We start from the raw sequence: 24,247 nt of genomic DNA on the forward strand, positions 1-24,247 counted from the left end.
GACAAGATGAATGACAGTCTTGCCTTTAAAGTTTGTTTAATTTTTATAATTGAAAAAGATAAAGCATGTAATCTCCGGTTTGTCCTTATAAATAATTACCATACTTTGTGGGTCAAAACCTGAGAGAGCAGAGTAAAGAAAGCTATTTGCTCTGTCCTGGGTGCCTGAGTAGATCCGGAGAGCCCACCATCCTATCCTTTGTGAGAAAACGTACCTTGTTTGGCATCCCAGAAAGTTCATATACCCCCTTGAGATAGCACAACATCAAAAAGGGGGGCATACCGAATATGTTCAAACTGGACGTCTGCAGAAAAGAATTTATATGTGATGAAGTGGAACCTGATCTTTGTTGTCAATCTATAGTGATGTATGTCAAGTGGAGATACTGGTTGCCTAGCCACAGAGCAGCAGGAGGTTCTCTGTGAGGGTCAGCAGCAAGCAACTCCCTTTTGATGCTGGTTTAACAGGGCCAACACTGCACCAAAATAAATAACAGAAAAGCATGAACATTTTCTGTTGCACAGGAAAAATTATTTCACTAGGGGATAAACCTAAAAATCATACAAAAGCCCTCATAACGTGAATTAAATTGCATTACAGACATACATTAAGAAACAAGTTTGAGAGAAGCTTGAGAAAAACATATTAATAATTACCTAAGCTGGCGTCCTAGTTTTCTGAAGACAAAGCTGATGGTTAGAAGGCTCAATGTAGGTGGAGTGGATAAAACACACGCTCTGTAGTACTGCAGGTACCTCCTCATTCCACATGTAAATGCCTGTGAAATGAACAACAAAATCAAATCATCTAAATATGTGGATTCATTCAAAACCGAGAAATACATTTCCTGGTAAGCAAATCCGTTGTCCGACATTCACTCAGCAAGATTGCTTTCCTCTACTGGGTGAATCAAAACCTGGCAAAACTGAGGTAAGGCTTTTTTTAATAGTGGCTTGAACCACAGTCATCTCAGTCTCCTTCAATATGGGCCTCTCATAATGGAAGAAACACGTCTAAAGAATAATTTTCTTTTCTTTAGAATATGTTTAAAAAACAATTTTCTTCTGAACACTACATTATCGCAGACCAGTACTACAGCAGAAGCAGCATTTACCCAAATGCCTATGAATGCATCACCTTTCCACTGTATTCATTTACTGGCAGTGCTACAGTTGTGAATGCTATTTCTTTCCACACAACTGAATAATTAATTGTCATCATGAAGCAATCAAAAGATTGGCACCATTTTTAAAATATGGGTTACCAAGAACATTTCTTTCTTGGTGTAGATGCCCTTACGTGATCCCACCAAGCACAGTTTCTTTAAGGTAACATGAATGGTGCATAAGAACAGTAATTCTTGTACAGCCATGCATCTCTTAGAGAAACTTGCTGAATGTTACTTCATCTGACCTTTAGAATAGGCCAATAAGTAACTTTTTGTAGTCCATTAAATCTCAGCTCCACTACCTTGTGGTAGAGATGATCAAGATACTTAGGTCTGGGAATACTCTTTCTGGTAGAGACTCAAATCACAGATTCCTTACCTTATAATGTTCCCCAGGTGTCAGACTGGATCTGGAAAATCTTTGAAGCAGTACATCTGGGTGCCAATAGGTGCAGTTGAGCAGCTCCAGTATCAAAGTCATAAACATTGGAAGTGATGTGCACAGTGCGCTTATAGGCACCAGCCCAGTGCACTGACATCAGTTTCTTTCATGACTATTTCTGCACCAAAAATGCAGAGCCACAACTGAATGATGTGTGACCACTGAACAGAAACTAACAAGATCTTTTGGGTAAACAGCCTATTTCAAAGAACAGGGCGGATGCAGTTAGAGAGTCTCTACCAGAAAAAGCAATACTGAAGGACTTCTAATCGCAGATTCTTCACCTTAGAATGGATACCCAAGCAATACCCCCATGGAGGGTGGTCGCAAACCAGCTTAAACCATAAATGTCACGAAGGTCATTACAGGCAAAATGGCCTTTTCAACAGACCTGACATTCAAATTAGTAGTGTTTTGTGAACACATGGAGTGAGGCTCAAGCATCAGCCTGACAGACATTCAGGATATCCACTCCACCTGCTCACGGTGTACTGGTCACCTTGGCTCTGGTGGAATGAGCTTCCAAGCCTTTAGAAGACTGTTTCTTAGCCAATGCATAGCAGATTTTTATGTATACCCAATGAGATATGGTCCATTTTTGCACTGCTCTGCATTGTTTCACTCCAGTGAAGATCTGATCATCGACCCAGTGTATTTTTGATACATCGATGTAAAAGGAAAGGGATCTTTTGTGGTTAAAGTGATGGAGCCTCTCCTCCTCCTTGGAGGGATGAGGTGGAGTGAAAATGTTTTGCAGAATGATATTCTCATGGACAAGGAATGGGATCACCACTTTCAGCAAGAAAGAGGTAAGGGTCCAAAGAACCAGTTTTTCTTGGTGGAGGCTGGTTTGAGGAGGGTTAACAGAAAAAGCTTGATGCCTGCTTACCCTCCTGACCAATGTAATTGCCACTAAAAAGGCTGTTTCAAGTGTCAGACATGGCATAACAAAAGGGGTAGATGGGAACAGATGCTGTAAGCCTTTAAGAAAACATGTCCATCCCAAAGGGTGATTGAACTAAAGAGAGCTGATCATGGACCATAAGAAAACCAATACAGCAGACAGGTAACCGTTGACAGTGACCAGGGCAAGGCCTTGCCGGGCTATGGATAAAACGAACAAAAGCACCTCCGACAGGGAGGCAGCAAGTGGGTCAACTTGTTGTGAGGAACACCAAGCCACAAACTTGTTTCTACTGCAGGGCTATACTATTTTTGTCGAGGGATGCCTGGCTGCCAGAAGAACATCACAGATTTCAGAAGATTAAAGACATTCAACTCTTGCTACTCAATCTCCAGGCATGAAGGTGGACAGTGCACAGGTTTGGGTCAAGACCCTGCCCTGCTGTTGTGACAGCAGATCACGGCAGATCATTCTAAAGGGCAGCCTAAACAGAGGACGAATGCTCATATACTGGAGTTCTGGATACTAAACTCTACGTGTCCAGTCTAGAGCCACAAACTTTGGGTGGAGGCTAACCTGGGTCAGGTTGGCATTAGTGAAAAGTCATACCGTAGTCCTGAGTTCCAGATTAATCGGAACACTTCCCCTAGCGAGTGCTGCTTTGGAAACTCCAACATCCAAAATTGCTGATATTGCGCATTCTCTGTGGTGGTAAGGAGATCGAGCCAAGGCTCACCCTTTCTTGGAAGAGACCTTGCGCCTCCTCTGGATGCAGGTGCCATTTGTGGTTGAGGCGGCATGGATGGCTGAGTTCATATGCCTTAGTGTTTAAAGATCCTGCCAGGTGTTGTACAACCAAGAAAATGCCCTGATGATGCAGCCATTTCCAGAGGTGTAGGGCCTCCTGGCACAGGTCCCAAGACCCCACTCCACCCTGTTTGTTGCAGTACCACATGGCAGTAGTGTTGTATGTGAACACTTGAACCAGCCTTCCCCTAATAGATGGGAGGAAGGCTTTCAATGCCAAGCAGAAAACCTTCAGCTCTACAAGGTTGATATGGAGCGGAGATTCCATCGGAGATCAGAACCCTTCAATCTCCACCTTTTCCAAGGTGGCCGCCCTAACCCATAAGGGATGCATCGGTCACCACTGTCAGCTGCGTGTGGGGAAGGGAGAGGGGAATGCCGCTGATCCCACCACAGTTCAATAACCTCCACTGCAGACCTTTTGCAGTCTACCCCAAGATCTGGACCAGGTCGGAGAGATTCCCCTGGTGCTCTACACAATGGGACTTCCAGTCTCACTTTAGAGCCTACATGTGCTTTCTAGCATATTTGACCAGCAGAATGAAGGAGGCCATCAGACCAAGCAAACTCAGAGTCAGTCTCACTGAGATCCAAGACTGAGGCTGAAACATTAGGATAATAGCACAAACGTCCCTGACCCTTTGATGTGGAGGGTAAGCGTGGAACTGCACCCTGTCCAGAATGGTTACAATGAAATGGAGCATCTAAGAAGCAGTTAGGTGTGACTTTGGCATGTTGGTAGCAAACACCAGCAAATGCAGAAGGTTCACTGTAGTCTGGAGGTGGCAGGTGACTGCCTGGGACGAACCTGACTTCCACAGGCAGTTATCAAGGTATGGAAAAAACCTCTGCCCTCCGCAGATGTGCTGCAACTACCACTTTCGTGAACACCTGAGGGACACTGGTGAGGCCAAAGGGGAGAACAGTGAACTGGAAATGTTCTTGGAATACCGTGAACTACAGGTGACACCCTAGGGCCTGCAAGATGGGAATGTGGAAATGCACATTCCCGCACTATCATCCAGTCTCCAGGATCCAAGGCAAACAGGACCTGAGCCAAAGTGAGCCTCTTCAATTTGTCTTTCCATAGGAAGGTGTTGAGAGTGTGAAGATCTTGGATTGGATGGAGGCCTCTGTCATTTTTTTGCATCAGTAATAACAAAAATGCCCTACTTCTGATGCTGACACCTTCTCATGGCTCAATTGGCCAAAAGGGCCTGCACTTTCTGATGTAGCAAGGAGAGATGGTCCTCTGTCAGCTGTTCTGAAGATGGTGGCAAGGGAGGCGGGGTTTCCTGGGGGTGAAAGGAAACCCTAGGAATCTGGTGGTGACCCAACTTTCCTTAAAGTGGCCGAGCACCATATCAGTCTTATTGTTCAATAGATGGGAGCCATCAAAAGGCATGTCTATCAGGGAAGATTGGCCATTCTGTGAAAGTCCAGTTGGATCTCAGCCAGGCGTGGTGGCGGAGTAACACTGTTGAGACTACGATCGTGCCTTACAAGTCAGCGATGTCCAGTCCACATCGAATGGTGACCTTCGCTGCATCTCACCCATCTAGCAATGGCTGCATCAAGATGGCCCGGCCCTCCACTGGGAGCCTGGACAGCTTCCGGGAGCATGGATAGCTGTTGTACACCCAAGTACCAAAAGGTGTCAGTGTACTGGCTGAAGAGGCAGGTGGTGCTCACTGGCAGCAATGCCAGCTTGTGGCAAAAAAGAACCTCTTCCCACAGGTGTCCAGTCACTTCGATTCCCCATCCAGAAGGGTGTTCAGGAATGTGCTCTGATTCATTTTCATCATCTAATTTTGCACCACCAGGGTGTCATGAGAGGGAGGATGGGAAAGGAAGGCTGGGTCTCAGGGAGCAGAATGGTAGTGACGAACAATCATCCTGAAAACAAAGCACCCACGTAGCGTTTGGTCCAGGACCCCAGGAGAGCCTAAGTTAGGGTCTCATTAAAAAGGAGTAGGTGCTCCACAGAGCTCACCCAGAGGTTGAACCATCTCACTCAAGACGTTTGTCCTGACCTCAACAGAGGGAAGTTGCATGTTGAGGACCTCCGCAGCTCTTCGCTTCACCAAAGAGAATGGAGCTCCTTCCTCTGTGGCGGGCCTGGAGGAGAAACCAAGCCAAAGTCTGGAGATGTGTCCATACCACTAGCATCATACCAATTCTCCTCCTGATAGCACTCATCCTCTAGGAGGTCACAGCCCTCTTCATCATCAATCTTTTCTGGGAAAGTGGGTCTGCAAAAGGGTGGCAGGGCCAGGGTGGGTTGACAAGGTCAGGCAGGCACCGGTGTCGATGTCGAGCAGTGTTGAGGGGACGCCCTCTCCGAGCCTGAGAGAACAATAGGTTCCTCTTCATTGAGTGGTGCCTGTGACCTGGGAAACTGTTCTAAGGGGACTGGAACCGGCCTAGGAGTTGGTGCCAGTTTTGCATCAGTCCAGATCTAGCAATGGATCCAAAAGATCCAGCTGGTGCCGAGGGAGCACCTGCTGGAGGTAACCCAGCAGGGGTACCTGCCAACTCTGTGGGGCCTAAAGGTGCTCCAGAATAAGCCGTTGCCCCAAAGATGAAATGGATGGAGTCATAAAACTGCATTAGAATGGCAGGGGTCGCTCCAGGTCCTGGGAACTTAGGAAAGTGTGGAGCAGACCTGCACATCGGCTCCACGGGTGGAGTGAGGAAGCAGGGCACACAAGCATGGTGCTTGGTAGGAGAAGCTGAAGAATGCTTTTTCTTGGGCTTCTTCAGCATACCCAACTTCCACAATTACTTCAACTGGGATAAGGTTTGTTTACGGGATCGGCTCTGAAATTGGGCCAGAGGTCTCTCTCCGTATTGGGACTGAGAAGGATGCAGAGCATTCTTTTGCCACAATGCCAGGAGTTTCTTTGTTCACTTGCGAATCGCCTTGGAATGCATCGACTTTTGGACACAGGCCCTGACATTGTGGTTCGAGCCCAGGTACCACAGGTAAATCAAATGCGAATCAGAGATAGATATTTGTCTGTGACATTCCTCACAGGGTTTAAATCCCCTGAGAGACTTATCCCTCACACACACAGAGCAAAGCTCAAAAAGATTAGACAGAAATGTTTTTTTTTTTTAAATTGGTCAAAAAGAGACCACCGTAGCTCTCCGGATCCACGCTATTGGGACAGAAAGAACAGAATTGATGTCAGCATGCCTGGGTGGCGCTTATATGGGCTACGCACACGTCACTTCCAAAGCTCTCACTCAATGCCACATACTGGCATGCAGTGGTACTGCTCAAGATTTTCCGGATCTAGTCTGACACCTGGGGAATATTCTAAGTAGAGGAATCTGCGATTAAAAGTCTCAATCTGATATTCCTGTTTCAACATTTAATGAATGGAACATGACCCAGAATGGAATAGAGTCCCATGCACCAGTGGTGCTATTACGATCACTAATATTTACATAAAGAGTTTAAAACCTGGCCTTTGGCAATAGCTTTCAATATTCAAGTTCTCCAAGTGTTTCCTACATAATGAAACATAGGTCATACAATAGCCACAATCCTCTTTATAGAGAGATCGTACAAAAGAGTTACCTGGGAATTTATCTTGAGGATGAGAGAGTAGAGTAAAGAAAAAAAATGCTCCATGCGGAGACTAGCAGTTCTTCCTTAAATAGCAGTTGAACACATTTCTAGGAAAAAACAAGTACAACAGTTGTTTGCAAAATCAGGAATCACTGCGCTGGGCAATGCCTATCTGCATATCCCCAGTTGTTTTCTCCCATTCCCCAATGCTTCTTTGTCTTGTCAAATTAAACTTGAGATGACTATCTGAGAAGAGGCGAACTGCTTATCTTTTGAAAAACATAGGGCTATCTCGATTTTAGTTTTAGTTGTCTGCTCATGCCATTGCTCCCAATAGAAATTACCATAGTAAACTACTGAACCTGGCTACGATACGGTTTTGAATCTAAGATTCATTTTCATACAATTATTAAACGTTTGTGTTCTGTGTTGGTGTTATTTTGTAGGTTGCGTTGGTCACCAGTGCTCTGTACTTTTCCTAGCAGTCTATTTTGAGACTGAACTACGTTTTCCTATTTTATACTGTTTTCAGGTACAATGTTTGGGAGGATTTATCAGCAATTTCCATAACTATTGGAAAAATACCACATGCACAAACCAATGTTTCTGAGAATCAAAAATTCAAATACAGCAATTGCACTTTCTCCTGGAACTGAACCATACCTGAAAAACTAGTCCTTTACTGTACGAGGAATCCAAAACTGGCTGCAGTGAGAAACGACTCAGTCTGGTGTAGTATGTTCCATACTCTGCAACCTGTGCTAAGAGGTTACTCATGCTCTCCGGCGATGTTCCAGATATATATATACCTTGCTTTGCCACAAAAGTTTGGGTAGCCTACAAAAAAACACACATGAAGCTATAAGTATTGATTACCATTTTGCCCATAACTGAAATAAAAATTAAACTTTGTTGCCTTTAAGATGTCTATCTTCCTTGCCATTACACAGTTGCAGTTCAGATTTTTCCTTTGATCTTCTACAACCTACCCCTCTCCTTCCTCATCTCTTGCAACAAGCAATAAGCAGCTAGTGTGGGATAGGCAGGAAGCCTCATAAGCTCAAACCCAAATGTGAACCACCAAACAGGCAGTCTAGGCTCAATGGCTAAGCAGGAAAAAAACTCGCAATCCCTTTTTGAAACACCATGATGAGAAATCATACGCTCCGGGCAGTGAACCTTCCACTTATGGACAATCTCAGCTGGATGAATCACAACTGGAGGTCGAAATCAATATAATGTGCTAAGATGCTAAGGAACTGGAAGATGCCAAGCTATACAAAAACCCACAAACACTACAGAACATATACTTTTACAAAAGCAAATATGTTATTATTATCTTTTATGTTAGTTTTTATAGAGGGATTTGAAGCGCATGCATATTGAGTCAACAAGTACACAAGTCTGTGGCTGTGGCAACTTGGTGGCCAGTATACATATATTTTCATAAGTTACTTTCTTGTAGCATTTTGCTAAGGTGAAGGATAGGCGTTATGCCTTGCAGAGGTGGTCACTATGGGTAATGAGTAGGCAGTAGCAGACACGTGTCAGAATGCATAGCTTTTCATTAATTGAATCCAACCTTAGCAGGGTCATTTATTTGGGGTTTCTGAAAGGCTATTGAACATTTGGATGGAGTTATTAGCACATTAGGCATTGATAGCTGAGTGGCACTCATAAAAATCTCCACTTTAACACTTCAACACATTTTTTAAAGTCACACTCGCTTCCCTACCCCAAGTAAGTGTAAATAAAATATATAAAACAATAAATATCATTACTTTAAAACCCGCAATATCATAATATTCCTTCCAAGTTAGGAAGACCGCTCATATTAACCAGGATTTATTCATACTTACTTGTTACTTCAGATTCTTGTGCTATAGCAATGAAAGAGAACTTCAGGTTCATCAGTACTCATTATGAACAGTGGCCATAATCTCAGATCCTCCTTTATATGAAGCCCAAAGTCTTTAAGCCAGCAGTACCAGGTTTGTCTACATTATAATTCTGCCTTTTCGTTGTGCGCCACTATGCAGCTGAATGGAATGCGCTGGGATACATTTAGCCAAAAATATTATGAGAAGGGTTTCCTGATTAGGGAGTGGACAGTCTGGGAGGTTGGACATACATAGAGAATGACAGGGATAAAAAAGAAAGAAATTTGCCTAATAAATGCTAACATATACAAAGGTTTTACTTAAATAATATATTAAAAGTGCATGAACATAAATGATACTAACAATGCTAGGAAAGAATAGTTGATTACTTGGAGATCTTGGCTCGAGTACCCCATTATTTATTGTAGTGGTGGTGGCAAAACCAAAGCTGACATTAAGATCTAAGATAGCTAGATATACTCTAAAGAGTACTGGGTCATTGCTTATCTTGAAGTACAGAAGCATTAATAGTTTAACGTGGGTGATATCTTTAACCCCGACTTCAATGGCTCTAAACCTTGTTAAAGAAATCTCCTTCAATGCTGAGCTAAATCTGAAAGGTTTATTGACAAACTAAAGAATAATTGCATGTGAATCATAGAGCCAACCAAGCAGTTGTTCATCTGAAATCATGTGTTAAAATCAAGCTCAACGAGGAGTCAAATCTGCACAGTAACATACACAAGTTGTTAGTAGCAGTCACATGATAAATCCCTCAAAGAATACTTGCAGGTGCCAAGCTGAGCTCGCAAGAACGAAATTAACTAGTAACACAAATGTAAAGAGGTTTCACTTGAGCAAGGTACTTTGTTATTTTAGGCCTCGAGCGAAAACGAAAATCATCTCGGTGTCAGAGAATGGTACTTAATGAGGGCAATGTTAGCCAAAGCAAGAAACTGTGGCTAAAGCAGGTTACAGTTATACTAATCTAGTCATATGCATTTGAGGTTCTTCATACTACCTACCTCTTGCACTTGGTGCGTGAGTGAAAAAAACCTCAATGTTCATTACACTACTCAATACCCTTCTTGTGTCACATCAGTTTCACAACGGCTTAAAGTGCCATTATCAAATTTCCAATCATCATTCTGAATTGTCAGTAGCTTGGATGGGGGAAGTATATCTTCATCTAGTAATGCTTGAGACTGAGGCAATACTGATTTAGACAAGGATTTAAACTAGTACAAGTGACTAAAATGATGAAAATAACTGAATGTTTCACACTTCTTCCTCTAAAAAGGCTTTCCAAACATGACCAAAGATCCCATCCTTCAAAACCCATCCCATCATCTATGTTAAGTAAAACCTTTACTCTTGCACCTATTTTCCAAATATATCAGTTGCAATCTATGAACAGATGGATAAAATATTAAATTAGTTACTTACCTGTAACTGCAGTTATCCAGTATTGGTATCTTTCAAAGATTCACATGCTTGAATCTTCCCCATCGTCGAAGTGGGAATCCCACAGTGTCCTATAAAGCAGTATACCACAGAGGCTACAATGCAAATAGGCCTTACATTTGCTAGTCTAAAATGGACCAAACCTGAACCACAACCAATCAGGTGACAACACTCCCAAGAGAAGCTCCCTTCCTCAGATTGTTAGCACTAGAGTGACTTATGTATCCTGAGTTAATAAGGGGAGCCTCTAAAAGGGAGAAGGGTGAGTCGCATGTGAATCTATGAAGGATACCAATACTGGATAACTTCAGTTACAGGTTGAGTCACTAATTTCTTATCCAGTATTGGATCTTTCATAGATACACATGCTTGAATCAGAATAACAAGCAGTATAAACTATGTAGCAAAATGGAAACGTAGTGGATGGTGGGTATGAAAAAAATATCTACTTCATATATCATAACTTATATAGAGTAGTCCTAATAATACAAAACTGCATCCAGAAATGTTCTATTTATAAACAGTAACAATAATAATAATAATAATAGTAATAATAATAGTAATAATAGGCATAATCACCAGTATTAGAAATAAAATTTGTCATTACTATAGAGGCTCACTTTGCTGGAACAGATGACGCAGGACTGCATGACCCAAAGCCGCATCAGTTCTATGCATGGACAGGAGGCAGTAGTGCTTTGTGAACGAGTGGGTACTCTTCCAAGTGGCAGCACAGCACATTTGTTCTAACAGAACTCCAGCAAACAGAGCAGCAGAGGTAGATACTGCCCTTGCTGAATGTGCTCTAGGCTGCCTTTCTAGAGGTTTTCCTGCCGCAGAATAGCAAAACTGAATGGTTGCCGATGGCCACCTTGCTATTGTTGTGTTTGTTATTGCAGTGCCCAGTCGCCCAGGTCAGTAGGACAGTAATTGATCAGACTTGCAAAAAGTTTTAGTTTGTTGCAGATAGAACTTAAGACATCTCTTCACATCCAATCTGTGGAGGGATTGTTCTGCTGGTGATGCTGGATTGAGAAAATATGACCGGAGAATAACTGAAATGTATAATTGAGATGAAATTGAGAAGGAACTTTAGGAATGAATTTTGCATTCATTTTGAGAATGACGAAATCCTCAGTAAAATGCACAAAAGGTTTTTGTGTATTGAAAGCTTGGATTTCATTGACTCTTCTAGTGGAAGTGATCGCTAGTAGGAAAGCTATCTTCCACGTAAGAAACTTGAAGTCTGCCTTATGGATAGGTTCATACGGAGATTTCATTAATTGTGAAGTACAACGTTAAGGTGCCATTCAGGGGGCGGCAACATTACTGGAAGAAAGACCCGGAATAAACCTCTCATGAATTGCTTAATTAGTCGCGATGAACAAAGGGAGGCAGTGTCTGAAGAGCGTCTGTATGTTGAAATTGCTGCCAAATGCACTTTCACTGAGGAATGCATGAGCCCGCATTTCGCTAGCATGAACAGGTAAGGTAATATTTGTTCTGGAGAGGCCTCATACGGGTGTAAGTTATGTTGCGGACACCAACGACAGAACCACTTCCACTTAAGTCGATATGCTTTGTTTGTTCTGTCCGCTCTCACTTTAGAAAGTATGTTTCTACATTCTGGGGTGATCCTCAGATGCTGGAACTCATGGAATTTAGGAGCCATGCATGCAAGTACAGTGACATCTGATCTGTACGCAAAATCTCCTTTTGATGCATTGATAGCATCATTGGAGTTGGTGGGAGACGTATTGGTGTGGCTTCTGACATCAGAAGAAGCTCAGTGTACCAGAACTGCCTGGGCCATTTGGGAGCAATTAGTATTAGACGACAAGATTCCGCCTTCATCTTGGCTATGACTTTGGGAATTAATGGGATGGGGGGGCAATGTCTATGCATAGATCCCAGACCATTGGATCGAATGGGCATTACCCCAAGACCCTGGAAGGGGATACCGACTTGCGTAAAATTGCCATTTGGTATTCCTGTTCATTGCAAAAAGATCTAGAGTTGGCCTCCCCCATGTTGCAAATATTTTGTCTAGATGGGCTTGATTCAGTTCCCGTTCAAAACAATCGCTGTTGGCCCTGCTGAGTGTATCCGCCAAAGTGTTGTGAGCTCCTGAGACGTGTTCAACCTTCACGGAGATGTTGTGGCTTGCTAGCCAGTTCCGTAGCTCCTGTGCTTCTTGTGAAAGTGTTAAAGATTTCGTGCCTCCCTGCTTGTTGATATAATACATGCTGGTTGTGTTGACTGTTCGCACCAGCACTCGAGAACCTTGTATCCTTGGGAGGAATACCTGCAATGTGAGGAAGATGGCTTTGAGTTCCAAGCTGTTGATGTTCATCAGCTTTGATGGTTTGACCATTTCCCCTGTATTTGCAGATCTTGGAGATGACCTCCCCATCCTTCCATTGATGCATCCGTCGTAATTATAAACTGTGGGAATAACGGAATATACATGAGGCCTTGAGAAAGATGAGACTTGTGAGCCCACCAGTCCAATGCCTTTATCAACTTTGGCATAACAAGAATTCGATCTTCGAACGATCCTTGTGATTGGTTCCACTGAACTTGTAATGTCTCCTGCAACGGCCTCATTTTGAGACGTGCATTTAGTACTAGGTTGATTGTGGAAGATATTATACCTAGGAACAATTTGTACAACCTCACTGAAATTGACTTTATTCTTGATAGTACTGTGGCCAAAAGGTCAGCCGATTCTGTTGTTCCTGTGTAAGGAAAGCCTTGTTGTGCTGCGTGTCCAGAACAGCTCTGAGAAAAGCCATTCTCTGAGAGAGTATTGTGAAAGATTTTCTTTAGTTGACTGTGAGACCTAATTTTGAAAGAGCATAAGGCAGTCCTTTGTCACCTTTAGTGTTTTTGTAGAGCTGAAGCTTTTAGTAGCCATTCTTCTAGGTATGGAAAAACCTTTGACCTTGCTTCCTGAGAACGGCAGCTACTGGTGCTAAACACTTGGTGAAAATGTGTGGGGCTGGCCTAAGTCCAAAGGGAAGGACTCAAAACCGATAGTGAGTACCAGACACTGTGAACCGAAGATACTTGCGATGCTTGGGATGAATGGGGATTTGAAAAGAAGCATCTTCCAAGTCTAGAGATGTCATGTAGTCTCCACTGTTTAGGAGATTTAATATGTCTGAAACAGTGATCATTCTGAAAGTTTGCTTGCGGAGGTATTTGTTTAGATGCCGCAGGTCAAGAATAGGTCTCCATTCCCTTGTTTTCTTTCCCATGAGGAAAAAACGGGAATAGAATCATTTTCCTTTTTGAGCCATTGGAACTTTCTCTATTGCTCCTTTGTGAAGCATCAATTTGTTTTCTTTTTTCTAAAAGTGAAGATGAGGGGAATGCGCCCCTTTTAGGGTGGTATTTGGTGGTTTTAGTGTGAATTCCAAGGTGTGGCCATAAGCCACTATGTCCAATACCCATTGATCCAAGGTGATAGTTTTTCAGTTGCGGAGATATTTGGATATATTTGCCCCTACTTGCTGCTGGGAAGGTTGAGCAGCTGGTACTTGGATTGGGTCATTGCTTACGTCCTGTGTCTCAGGATTGATGTGAGGTTCTCCGGCGAGCTCCCTGTTTAGACAAACCAGCTGTAGTTGGTTGACAAAACGTTTGCGGTGCTCTATATTGAGGCTAGTAAGGCTGAAACTGTTGGGAGTGGTTGTATGAACCTCTATAGGTGGAAAAACCTGGCCCACTTGCCCCTTTGAAAGGCAATCTTCTATACTGCAAGGCACCTAGGGATTTTGCGGTGTCTGTTTTAATAGCAAGAAGAGCTTCCTCTATGCGCTTGCGAAAGAGCATATCCCCATCATAAGCCATATCCAGAATCTTCATTTGCACTTCTGGTCGAAATGAAGTGGCTTTGAGCCAACCCTGACACCTCAGAACAGAGACGCCTGCAAGCTGCCTAAACCCTGTTGAGGCGATATCCATGGCAGTGTCAATAACTTCAGAAGAGGCTCGTTCTCCTTCTTGTAAGATCTTTTTTGAGTCCTGTTTTTGGACCTCTGGAATGAGATCTATCATAGATTTTATGTCGGACCACATCTGCCTGTCATATCGTGCCAGGATAACCAAAGCATTGGCAGCCCTCACTGTAACATCCGACATGAGGGAAAATCTTTCGCCTATAGTGTCAAGGCGTTGTTTATTTCTATCTGGTGGTACTGAGATGGGAGTTGTAGGATTTTTAGATCTTCTCTGCCTACGGTGTTCCCTGAGGCAAGCAGGAGAATCATCAGGAGTCCTGTTTTTTTGTCAATATGGCAGGACTGCCGGCACTGTAGCGGGATTCTTCATAATTCTAATAACCTCCTGCCACAAGTGGTCAATGATAGAGATGGATCTAACTGATTTCTGTGCCTGCTCCTTGAAATCATATAAGAAGCAATCAGAATGCTTCACCGCAATGGGCGGGTGAAATCTTTCCGCTGCTTTCCATAATACAATGAAACCCCCTAATGTCTTCAGGAGGGGAATCGGCCAGAGGGTGTTGAGGTGGAGATGGAATAGAGATGATGTAATCATCCAGTCGTCTGGTTGAGCCGGTAGTTCACCTTCTTCCCTGGCCTCATCCTGTGATGTGGAAGAATCGTCTCTAGGAGGGGAGACAGCACGTGGTGGTGGTGTCATTCTAGGTGTAGCTGGAGGCAGTACATTTGATGCTGGAATAGAAACTGTACGTGGAGGGGTTGATGGTGGTAGCCCTGTCTGTGGACGGAAGCGCAGTCTGTAGTCTGACAACATGTCGTGAAGATCCTGTACTAGTGAGGGAGGCATATATACATGGTCCTGTGAGCGATGGGATTTTGGATGGTACTGTTAGTGCTCGGTGTACTTGTGAGTAGAGGGTTGACGATAGTATCCCTCAAAGTCCTCACTTTGGTTACCCTTATAATACTCTTCCTCTTGATATTTAACATAGAGCTCTGAAGGACTATGAGCTGGTCCAAAAGGTCCTTCCTCATCTGACTCTTCCATGTGACTTGGGCGAAGAGGTAAAATGTTTGCAGTATATGCCAGGGCAGGTTTGTAGAATGTTTTCATTTTTAATCTCATCGACAGTGTCGTCATCAGTGGGATCGTCAACGATGGGAGCGTCGACAATGGGGTCGTCAATGGTAGTGCTGTTGACAATATTGTCTACACCGCCTTAAGCACTGACAACAGCATAGTGTTTACCATCGTCGTCGGGGAAACCGTCATCGCTGGAATTGAAATGCCTTTCGTCTCCCAGGTTCTTGTGGACAATATGGGAACCTGAAGTGAAGATGTGGTGGTCGTCGTCGTCAATGTAGATGGTCTTGTCGATGATACAGTGGTGACGGTCGTATCAGAAAAAACAGGGGTCTACACCCTAATAACCCTACTAAACCTGGGTAGAATGAGTATATTCAAAATAATGCAAGTGGTAAATAGTAGGGACAGATACAACAAATGACTTGCTCACAATTGACTTCTCAATTGAACACTGGTAATGTATTTTAATTACAGCAAACTTAACAAATGTTGAGGACAACGACACCCTAAGTGATGAACAAACTTTAAAAAACTGAAAATTCTTTACATAAAGTTATATACAAGTATTTACAACGTGTTTGCACCTATACACATTTTTTTTAATATATCTTCAACAATCTGTAATGCTTGAGACTGAGGCAATACTGATTTGAAATGTAGAAATGTTGTTAAAAGTATATTGAAACTATAATCCACATAGAGGAAAGATGGGGTCAAATGTGGTCACATCCAATAATCCTGCTTTCCCAAAGCACTTATTAACGGAGGGATGTAAAGTATAATGAACGTCCATATGTTATTAATTTTTATATGGCAACCTCCGTATGATAAAGTCAACGCGTTTCGGCCTCAGGACTCGTGGATTGATAAAGACCTATGAATAGTATATGAACATCAATTAAAGTAGGTAAACTATATGCAAATTCCGACAGACACTTCACCATATTGAAAGTTGTCTGTTATATCACACCACTGTGAATTGTTATAAAGATAACCACTAAATATGTCTTCAAATAGAAATGTTTTCAAATAGAAATGGTAAGTATCAACAAAACATCGAGAGTGTTGTGATTTAGAAAACTAAGGCCACATATATAGATGGAAACCCATTCTAGACAAAGGCTACTTACTTAACAATAAGTATATTGTGTTAAGGTGTATTGGTAGCATTAACACAGCAAACAGGTGAGAAGGAAGGAGGATCCAGGATGATATAGTAAGGACATACCTAATAGTCATGGATATCTTAGACTCAAGGTGGTGCCTATAATGTCAGGATTTCCCATCTGTCGCCTCATAGAAGCTGCATGTTGAACAGAAAAACAACGACAAAGTAGTAAAACTACATTCCCAAAAAACATTATTTTAAAGTATTCTGCTTGCTAAGCAGTGTCTGTCCAAAATACTCTCAAGGAAAATCAAACCGGAACGCTTACTTTTATTAATAAGGGCAATCAGGTAAGCATCCTCCAGGCCAGCTGTTAATCCCGCGTTTCTTTTAATGAGGGAAAAAAAGAGAAGCGAGCTCCGTGGCGGCCATCTTTAATATTGGCATCGGTATGAAATGGGCTTCTCGCTATAAAGAGACTTCTCATATAGTCTCCCACCATGCCTCTACTAATACTGTACTTGTAGAACAACAACTACAGTATGGAGGCCTGCTCTTCTGCTCTAGGAAAGTTATTATAAATGACTGTCAAGTGCTAACTTGAACAATACTTTGTGAAAAAACATCGTTATGTAAAATAACAGTGGCGGCCATCTTACATACTGGCAAACTAAAGAAACTACAGAAAGCCACTCTGAGACCTGATAAAATTCAAAGGTAGGAGCAAAAACGAGGAGGTATACTTATCTACTCTAACATCAAACTTTACCATCTACATAATTAGCAGAATGTTATTGCATAGCAAAGAGAAAGTACACAATCTTGATAACTTAGAGGACAACCTTATTATTAGACAGTAACAGGCTAAATTGGAGGTCTCTCAAGGTATCGCCGTGACGGTCGTCATCGACGATATTGCCGTCAATGGTGATTTCCTCGTTGACGGGGTTAGGAAAGGAAATTTTCCTCCTGTCGTCGACGTGTCCGAGGCAACTTTAACTTTTTGCTTTTGTGGCTTACATGAGGTAGCTGAAGCAGATGATGCTACCTCTGTAGAGGATTGTTTTTATTTTTCCCCTTTCTTAGAATACCTCGACTGGTGGTGAATTTTAAGAGATTTTCTGCTCTCCTCCGAAGTTCCCTCTAAAGATCTAGCCCTTTTATGTGACTTAGGGGCAGAGTCACTATCTTCTGCAGAAGAGGTTTTTTGGGCTTTAGTTTTCTGTAGCCACAGCAATAATCTGCTTTCTCTGTCTCTCAAAGTCTTAGGTGGAAAAGAACGATAGATTTTGCATTCCTTTGCCTTATGAATAGGGTGAAGGCAATAAATAAACAATTTATGTGGATCATCCACATGGACTCTCTTTTTCCCCACAGGTCTTGCAGGGACGAAAGAGGCCTTTAGAATCAGACATAATTGGAATAAATGAAGGTCCAAACCTTTTTTGAAGTAATTTGTGGGAAAAACTGAGCAGAGCTCAGGGAGACTCCCTTCACACTCGACGTGCGGTGAAAATCTGAGGAAGGAACCTTCTCCTGGGAGTGTTCTAGAGGGTGCTGTCGCCTGATTGGTTGTGGTTCAAGTTTGGTCCATTTTTAAAAAAGGACATGGATAGACTAGCAAATGTAAGGCTTATTTGCATTGTAGCCTCTATGGTTATTGTATACTGCTTTATAGGACACCGTGGGACTCCCACTTCGACGACAAAGATTCAAGCATGTGAATCTATGAAAGATCCAATACTGAATAAGTAAACCATTCAAACTTGAATATAGCGCAAAAGCCAACCCTTAGCAGTCACAACAAAATCAAAGCTTTTTGGTTTGCAAAAGCAGAGTTCACTCGGCCACTAACTGAGTGGCAAGTAACTCTAGGGCATCTGCAGTTGCATTATTTGCCCCTTCAACACTAGTAAGGCAGCATATCACTTAGATAGAAAGTCCTATTCCGTAACATGGGATAAAGATGGCAAAAAATTGTACTGTCTCTGAAATGTCTCAGGTCTGTCTCCTACGCAAGGAAGAAAGTCAAGCAGGAAAATGTCGGACGGATAGTAAGTTCCAGACTGACCAACAGTGCCACTGCGGGTGATTAGCACACCTGAAGGAAGGAAAAGACTGAAAAAGAATGCGATAGATTTGGGGATGTACACATTACATTTACTGTTCCCATTAAGATGCTCCAATGTCTGATTTTACAAACCAATTCTTGGGCAGTGGATGCAAGATGTACAGCTGGGCCCAAAATGTGATGATCAGGCAAGGCCATATTCAGTTCTGCAAGAGTAACACAGGTGGTGTAGTTGTTACACGCAGGAATAAAGTGTCCATGCAGGTATAGGTCTTCTCATTGCTTCATTCATTTGAAAGGGACTGGGATGACTGACATTCCCCCACTGGAGACTGCATGCACATAGGGGAGCAGCCTACAGGAAGAAAGCTTCAGGTCCTATTTCCACTGATCTAGAACTTGCAGGAAAGTGTTGTTCTTGTAGATCAAGGATTTGCTTCAGAACTGGCATTGAGCTCCAAGCGGTTAACATCTTTTAGCACACATTCAGCTCTCCCTTTGATATAGCTAAATAATGATCCAACCAAACAAACTAAAAGGGGGCTGCTAGATTCACTGATGGATCAGGTCACTGAGATACTTGTCAATCTCAGGTGGCAGAAGGCAGCCACAGGTAGGAGGAGGGGATGCATTCTAATGCTGTCTTCAGAGTGCACTGGCAGGAAACGGAAGCCTTCGGTTATCAGGTTTCATTTCTTTTGATTCCATAGTCTGCTTGCATTGTGATGGGTGAATCAAGGAGGGCAAAGTGCAACATTTGACAGCAATGTTTGTGATAAGTAGGTCCTGATGCAGGCCTCACCATCTGGGTTGGATGTGAATCCAATGCCTGGCAGTAGATCATGACAGACTTCAGTCAAAGTGGTAAGTAGTACTGCTCTGTCCTGCAAATGGAACCTTGGACACACAGGACGAGCAGCAAGAAGAATCATAGGTCAGAAAATTAGGGTTTCAGCTTCGTTCTCTAACCAGGGGTGGCTCCAAGAGACAGGAGTGTTAAGGGTAAGAGATAAGGTAACATAAGTCCAGCTTCCTCACATATTTCACACGTTTGTTTTTCAAGTTACACTGTATAGTACATACTGTATAGTGCTTTACCTTTCTAGAGCTTTCAGGGTGATGTGCAGATTGGAATTGTTGTCAGATATCTAAGGTTTTGCATAGTTCCTCAACTATGGACAACACAAAGTGAGTTCTTTAGTCATCTCTGGCCCAGAGTGGTATCCCATTCTGAAGAGTTAAGTCTCACAATAGTCTTTTGGCTACAGTAATAGCATTAAATCAAGCACATTAGTAAGCCTCAATCTACCCTGACACCATGCACACAAATACCACTACAGAAACATCAGATGACACCAGTGCATATGGCTAAAATTGATCTGAAGGAGGACAAGTAGGCCCCAGTGAGCGGGATGTGCTCCTAAGGGTGTCTTAATGCCTCTACCAACAGTATATGTTTGTCATAGCGCAAATATGGCAATACTGTTCAGCAATAGAATGAAAAAAGTGCAAACCAATGGGTGGCAACGGCATGGTCCACACCATTTCGACTAATATGTGCAATACCACGATACAAGCAGGCTAGATTCAGGAGTAATTTTGTGAGCAACCACTCTATCATGCTTATCTCACCATAATCCAGTGAGCACGAAGTTGGGGGAGTCTTCTCTCTTAGAGGATAGACTGCTAGGGGACACTATGCAAAAGAAAGCCATGTCCTTAACTTATAAAAAAGATCCAAAATCATTCACCTAAAACTCTACAATCATTAAGGGCACAATGGGAGGACGAACTGGAGGAGCTCAATGATGGAGAGTGGAAAGAAGCACTTGGAGCCGCAAAGAAGGTTGCAACAAAATCAGGATTCTGCATGGTTCAACTCCAGATACTACACCGCTCCTACTATATGACCCAAGGAAAATCGGAAAAAAGTAGAGATATACCTAACATGTGCCTCCTGGTGTGTGGGCAAGAAAGAATGTTTTTTCACATCCTAAATGCTTACCCACGCATTCTGGGCAAAACGTACTGAGTGCAGAATACAGCCGAGGGCAACAGGCTTGAAAAAAACTGTAACACGTAATGTGCCTAAATATATGGGGAGATGCAAGGTTCTAAGTACCTGAAAATTTGAACAATATTAGGTCAGAGTGTGGCAAAAATAAATATCATAAAAGCATGGGTGCAGGGCCTCGGTTGGAAATCGAAATTTGGAAAGGAGATATGGATTGATGCATGCTTGCTAAGAAAGTAATTTATAACAGTAGGGAGTGCCCCAAATAATTAGAGAAAATGTGGCACAAATGAGACGGCCTCTGTGGCATTGTCACGGAAGGCAATGAATCATCAGATGTCACGGATGTCCATGTACAAGCACTGGAAACAAGCTCAGGGGGAACGGCAAAGTTGGGAGGATAAGGGCCAGAGGGACAGATGCATACAAGTAATGAAAACCAATTTGTTGTATGAGACAGTGAATAGTTGTGTAAGTTGTTGCTTTGTCTTTAATAAAAAATATTGTATTAAAATATTTGCTTTAAAAGAGCAGTAATAAAAGGAACAGAGCAGATATCTAGTTCGCCTGAGGAAGCAAAGATTATCGGGTTAAGGGGGAGATTCTCCATTCGGGCAACCTGAATTTGGCCAGTTTTGCAGTTAAAATACAATTTACATCTCTAGCATGTTGAGACCACAAAGAGGATGGGCCTGATTCAAAATATCAGACATGGTTTGAGGCAAGTCATTCAGGGAAGCATGAGGGTTAGAGGAATAATCATCTTCACGTAACACAGCTGAAGCAGCATTTTCATTTTAGATAGGCACATTCAAATAAACAACATCACTAGTATAATATGCAGTAAATAAAACTTGCACAAAAGGTCTCTCCCTAGGAGGCACGCAAGATATTTATTTTCCGACCCAATTGGGACACAGGAGAAAGGGTTGCTAGTCTGTGACTGGATAAAGAAAATCAATATGAGAACAGTTATGAAGTGAGGAACAGATGGGTTAGAAATGCCAAGTGCATCAACTGTATTGCACAAGAGAGGAACAGTCAACTAGATGGTAAATGTCACCATAGGTGTGCTCTGCAGAGTTGCTCACCGGGCAGCAGAGTGCGAAGGTCTTGACACTACACTCCATCTACACCACTGTATGTGGGAATGATAGGGCGGGTATTTCTTTTCATTATGCCAAAACATAACTAAACTTAGCTAGGTTCTGAATCGTTACACTATCCGGTTCAAGTTTTCACTACTAGAGAGACCAAAGGAAACACTTAAATTCCATTGCTACACCCGGAGACGACCAGTATTCTTCAAAAGCATGCCACAGATGTACCCCATTATCAAAAAGGAAAAGGGTTTTAGTCTACATCAGGCTTCTCCAGTCAGTAGCTCGTGAGTCACTGGTAGCTCTCCAGCTACCTTTAAGTAGCTCTTAAGTGTGAAGCCCAGTCTATTAAATCAGAATATTTTGCTTGGATCAATATATGTATACCAAAATTGTGTATTCAAGGCGAAAATGTGTGTATTTGCAGAACTCTTAAGCTGATGTTTGATGTTTGATGTTTTGTGATCGATCATGTGGGGAGACTTGTTGCTAATATTACAACTTTCGTGACAGGAGCAGTGCAGCTGTGGCTGGCATGTGTTACCTACACAGAGACATTCCAAACTGATGAAGCCTTTTTTACATAACTGCTGGCAACCCAGTCTGATGCACTGAGGTGCTCAATGCTGGTAATCTTGCATATGGTAGCCACCAACTTTGTCAGCAGGACAATCTCCTCAGTGGTGAACTAGTGGGAAAAAAAACAAATGTGGTTTCACTTCATCAAGACCTAACAATGCAGCAACAGATGTGCCTCTACAGGATTGGTAAGCACACCTCAGTACTGACAATACAAGGTATCTTGCCAGACAGAATGCCAGTATCACATCACACGGTTGTAGCACAGGACATTCTAGGTTTCCGAACATGGGTATTATTTTTATAGACCAACACCACCACCACCATGTCCTACTTGAACAAATGGAGAATGGAGAAGCCTTCACCTCCAGGCCAAAATACATATGGGGACCATTTAGAACGTAACTGGCACAGGATTATGTGGACGGTCCCCCCAGCTGTTGGGGAGAGGAGGTGGGAAGGGAGTTGGTGCTGGGAGGGGATGCAGGTGACAGAAGTCTTGGAGATACAGGAAATGTTTTGAATTACGCTGCTGTTATTATGACACTTATGACTTAACATTTGAATAAGCATCTTCTCTCACAGGTTGAGGAGCTATGGCGAGGTAGATGATGAAATAGTGTGCTAAACGACAACTGATGCTTTATGTATGCTGGTTTACTTTGTAATTTGTTCTTTTGGTCTCCATTAGATGTACAGGAATGGATATGATTCTTACTACATATCCTGGCCAACATGTGCAATTCATGATCCTTTGAAGATGTGTAACTGTTGCTGTTGTGCTCATTTTTAAATAATAGAAAAACGTATCTAGTATAGGCACCCATTAAAGCCACATTACCTCATATCATAGACTCTTTCTGAACCTGACCCTTCTCCTTCCTCCTTTTCAATTGAGGCCTGAAGAAGTAATTCCTCTCTCACCCCATCTATCAAGGCTGCGGGCCCTAATGTAGCTCCTACTGCCATTCAGCAGTGAAGGGCAAGCTATGAGTCTAACAACTGTTGCTACACCTGCAAGGCTACCTCCCAGAAAATCACCACCACTCAAGGCTGGGCCCCACTGAACTGATTTCAGGCGCTGGACCTGGGTGCAGCTCACACACTCCTGGGGGTCTAGGTGGTGATTTCATTAATGCTGAGAAGTACTAGACTGGTGACCCTCTGCAAGAATGACCTCCCATCTCTTTCATTGGCCAACCAGCTAGCCTCTGCACCACCTCCTGCCACAATCTATCTTCCACGCTACAACTCCTGCTCTGTTAAGGAACTTTCCTGAACTATTCTAGTTCGTCACAGTGAAAACCACAGCTTTAACACTTGTGTGCACCTCATAACCACACCTGGGGAAAATAAGGTCCTGTTAGTGGGTCTCCAGCCCAAGGGAAGAAGAGCTATGTTTAGAACTTTAGTGCCTTAATTTTTTTGTAGTCTATTGATCTTATGTGTTTATAGACTAAGTAGGGAAGTGCAGTTTCTTTCGAAATTTTGCATTTGACTTATCCATAATGTAGGAAAGTGCCCCTTTTTGCATGGTCACCTCCTCCACTTATTTGCCACTGATTCTGAGGTTTTTCAATGGAAGGTGCACTGGGTTCTTAATAACCAGGTCCTCAGAGCCGATGCTCTTTCCCTAAAACAAGGTAAAAACTCTAATTGTGTACAATAGGCACACACTTTAGTACCTCTGTAAGTGCATAGTAAATGGTACCTCTGGAAACTAGGGCCTGGATACTATAGTGGGTCCCTAAGGACTGCAGCATATAAGGTTACAAATTGCACACAGCCTGCCACTGCAGACTGCATGTCATGGTGCAAGCCATGAGTGAAAACACAACATGCATACTCATTTTGTGCCATGCCCCAAATCACTGCATCTGATATATGCAAGTCACCCCTACAGCAGACCTTGGAGTCCTAAGGCAGGATGCATTATAGTTGATGTGAGGGCATACCTGCATGAGCACATATGCCCCTGTGATGTCTAGTTCGATTCCTAGATATTGCAAGTGACCAAGGAAGCCATCTTAAGGTATGTGTTACCCATAGATATAATGGCTCAATTGAAACCTATGGTG

The 24,247-nt window shown here is 42.8% G+C and overlaps 1 protein-coding gene across 3 annotated transcripts in view; it reads right to left on the reverse strand.

Annotated features, from left to right (window-relative positions):
- The window catches only part of TUBGCP6 (tubulin gamma complex component 6), a 518,646-nt gene that overhangs the window by 380,509 nt on the left and 113,890 nt on the right, over positions 1 to 24,247 (reverse strand). For all 3 annotated transcript variants that reach the window (XM_069229637.1, XM_069229636.1, XM_069229638.1), the window contains exons 5-6: positions 7,562 to 7,735; positions 657 to 778 (exon numbers count right to left, since the gene is read on the reverse strand). In XM_069229637.1, coding sequence (XP_069085738.1) covers positions 657 to 778; positions 7,562 to 7,735 — 296 coding nt within the window. The remainder of the gene's footprint in view (positions 1 to 656; positions 779 to 7,561; positions 7,736 to 24,247) is intronic.

This window comes from Pleurodeles waltl, chromosome 4_1 (genome assembly GCF_031143425.1).
Source record: "Pleurodeles waltl isolate 20211129_DDA chromosome 4_1, aPleWal1.hap1.20221129, whole genome shotgun sequence".
Taxonomy (NCBI): domain Eukaryota; kingdom Metazoa; phylum Chordata; class Amphibia; order Caudata; family Salamandridae; genus Pleurodeles; species Pleurodeles waltl.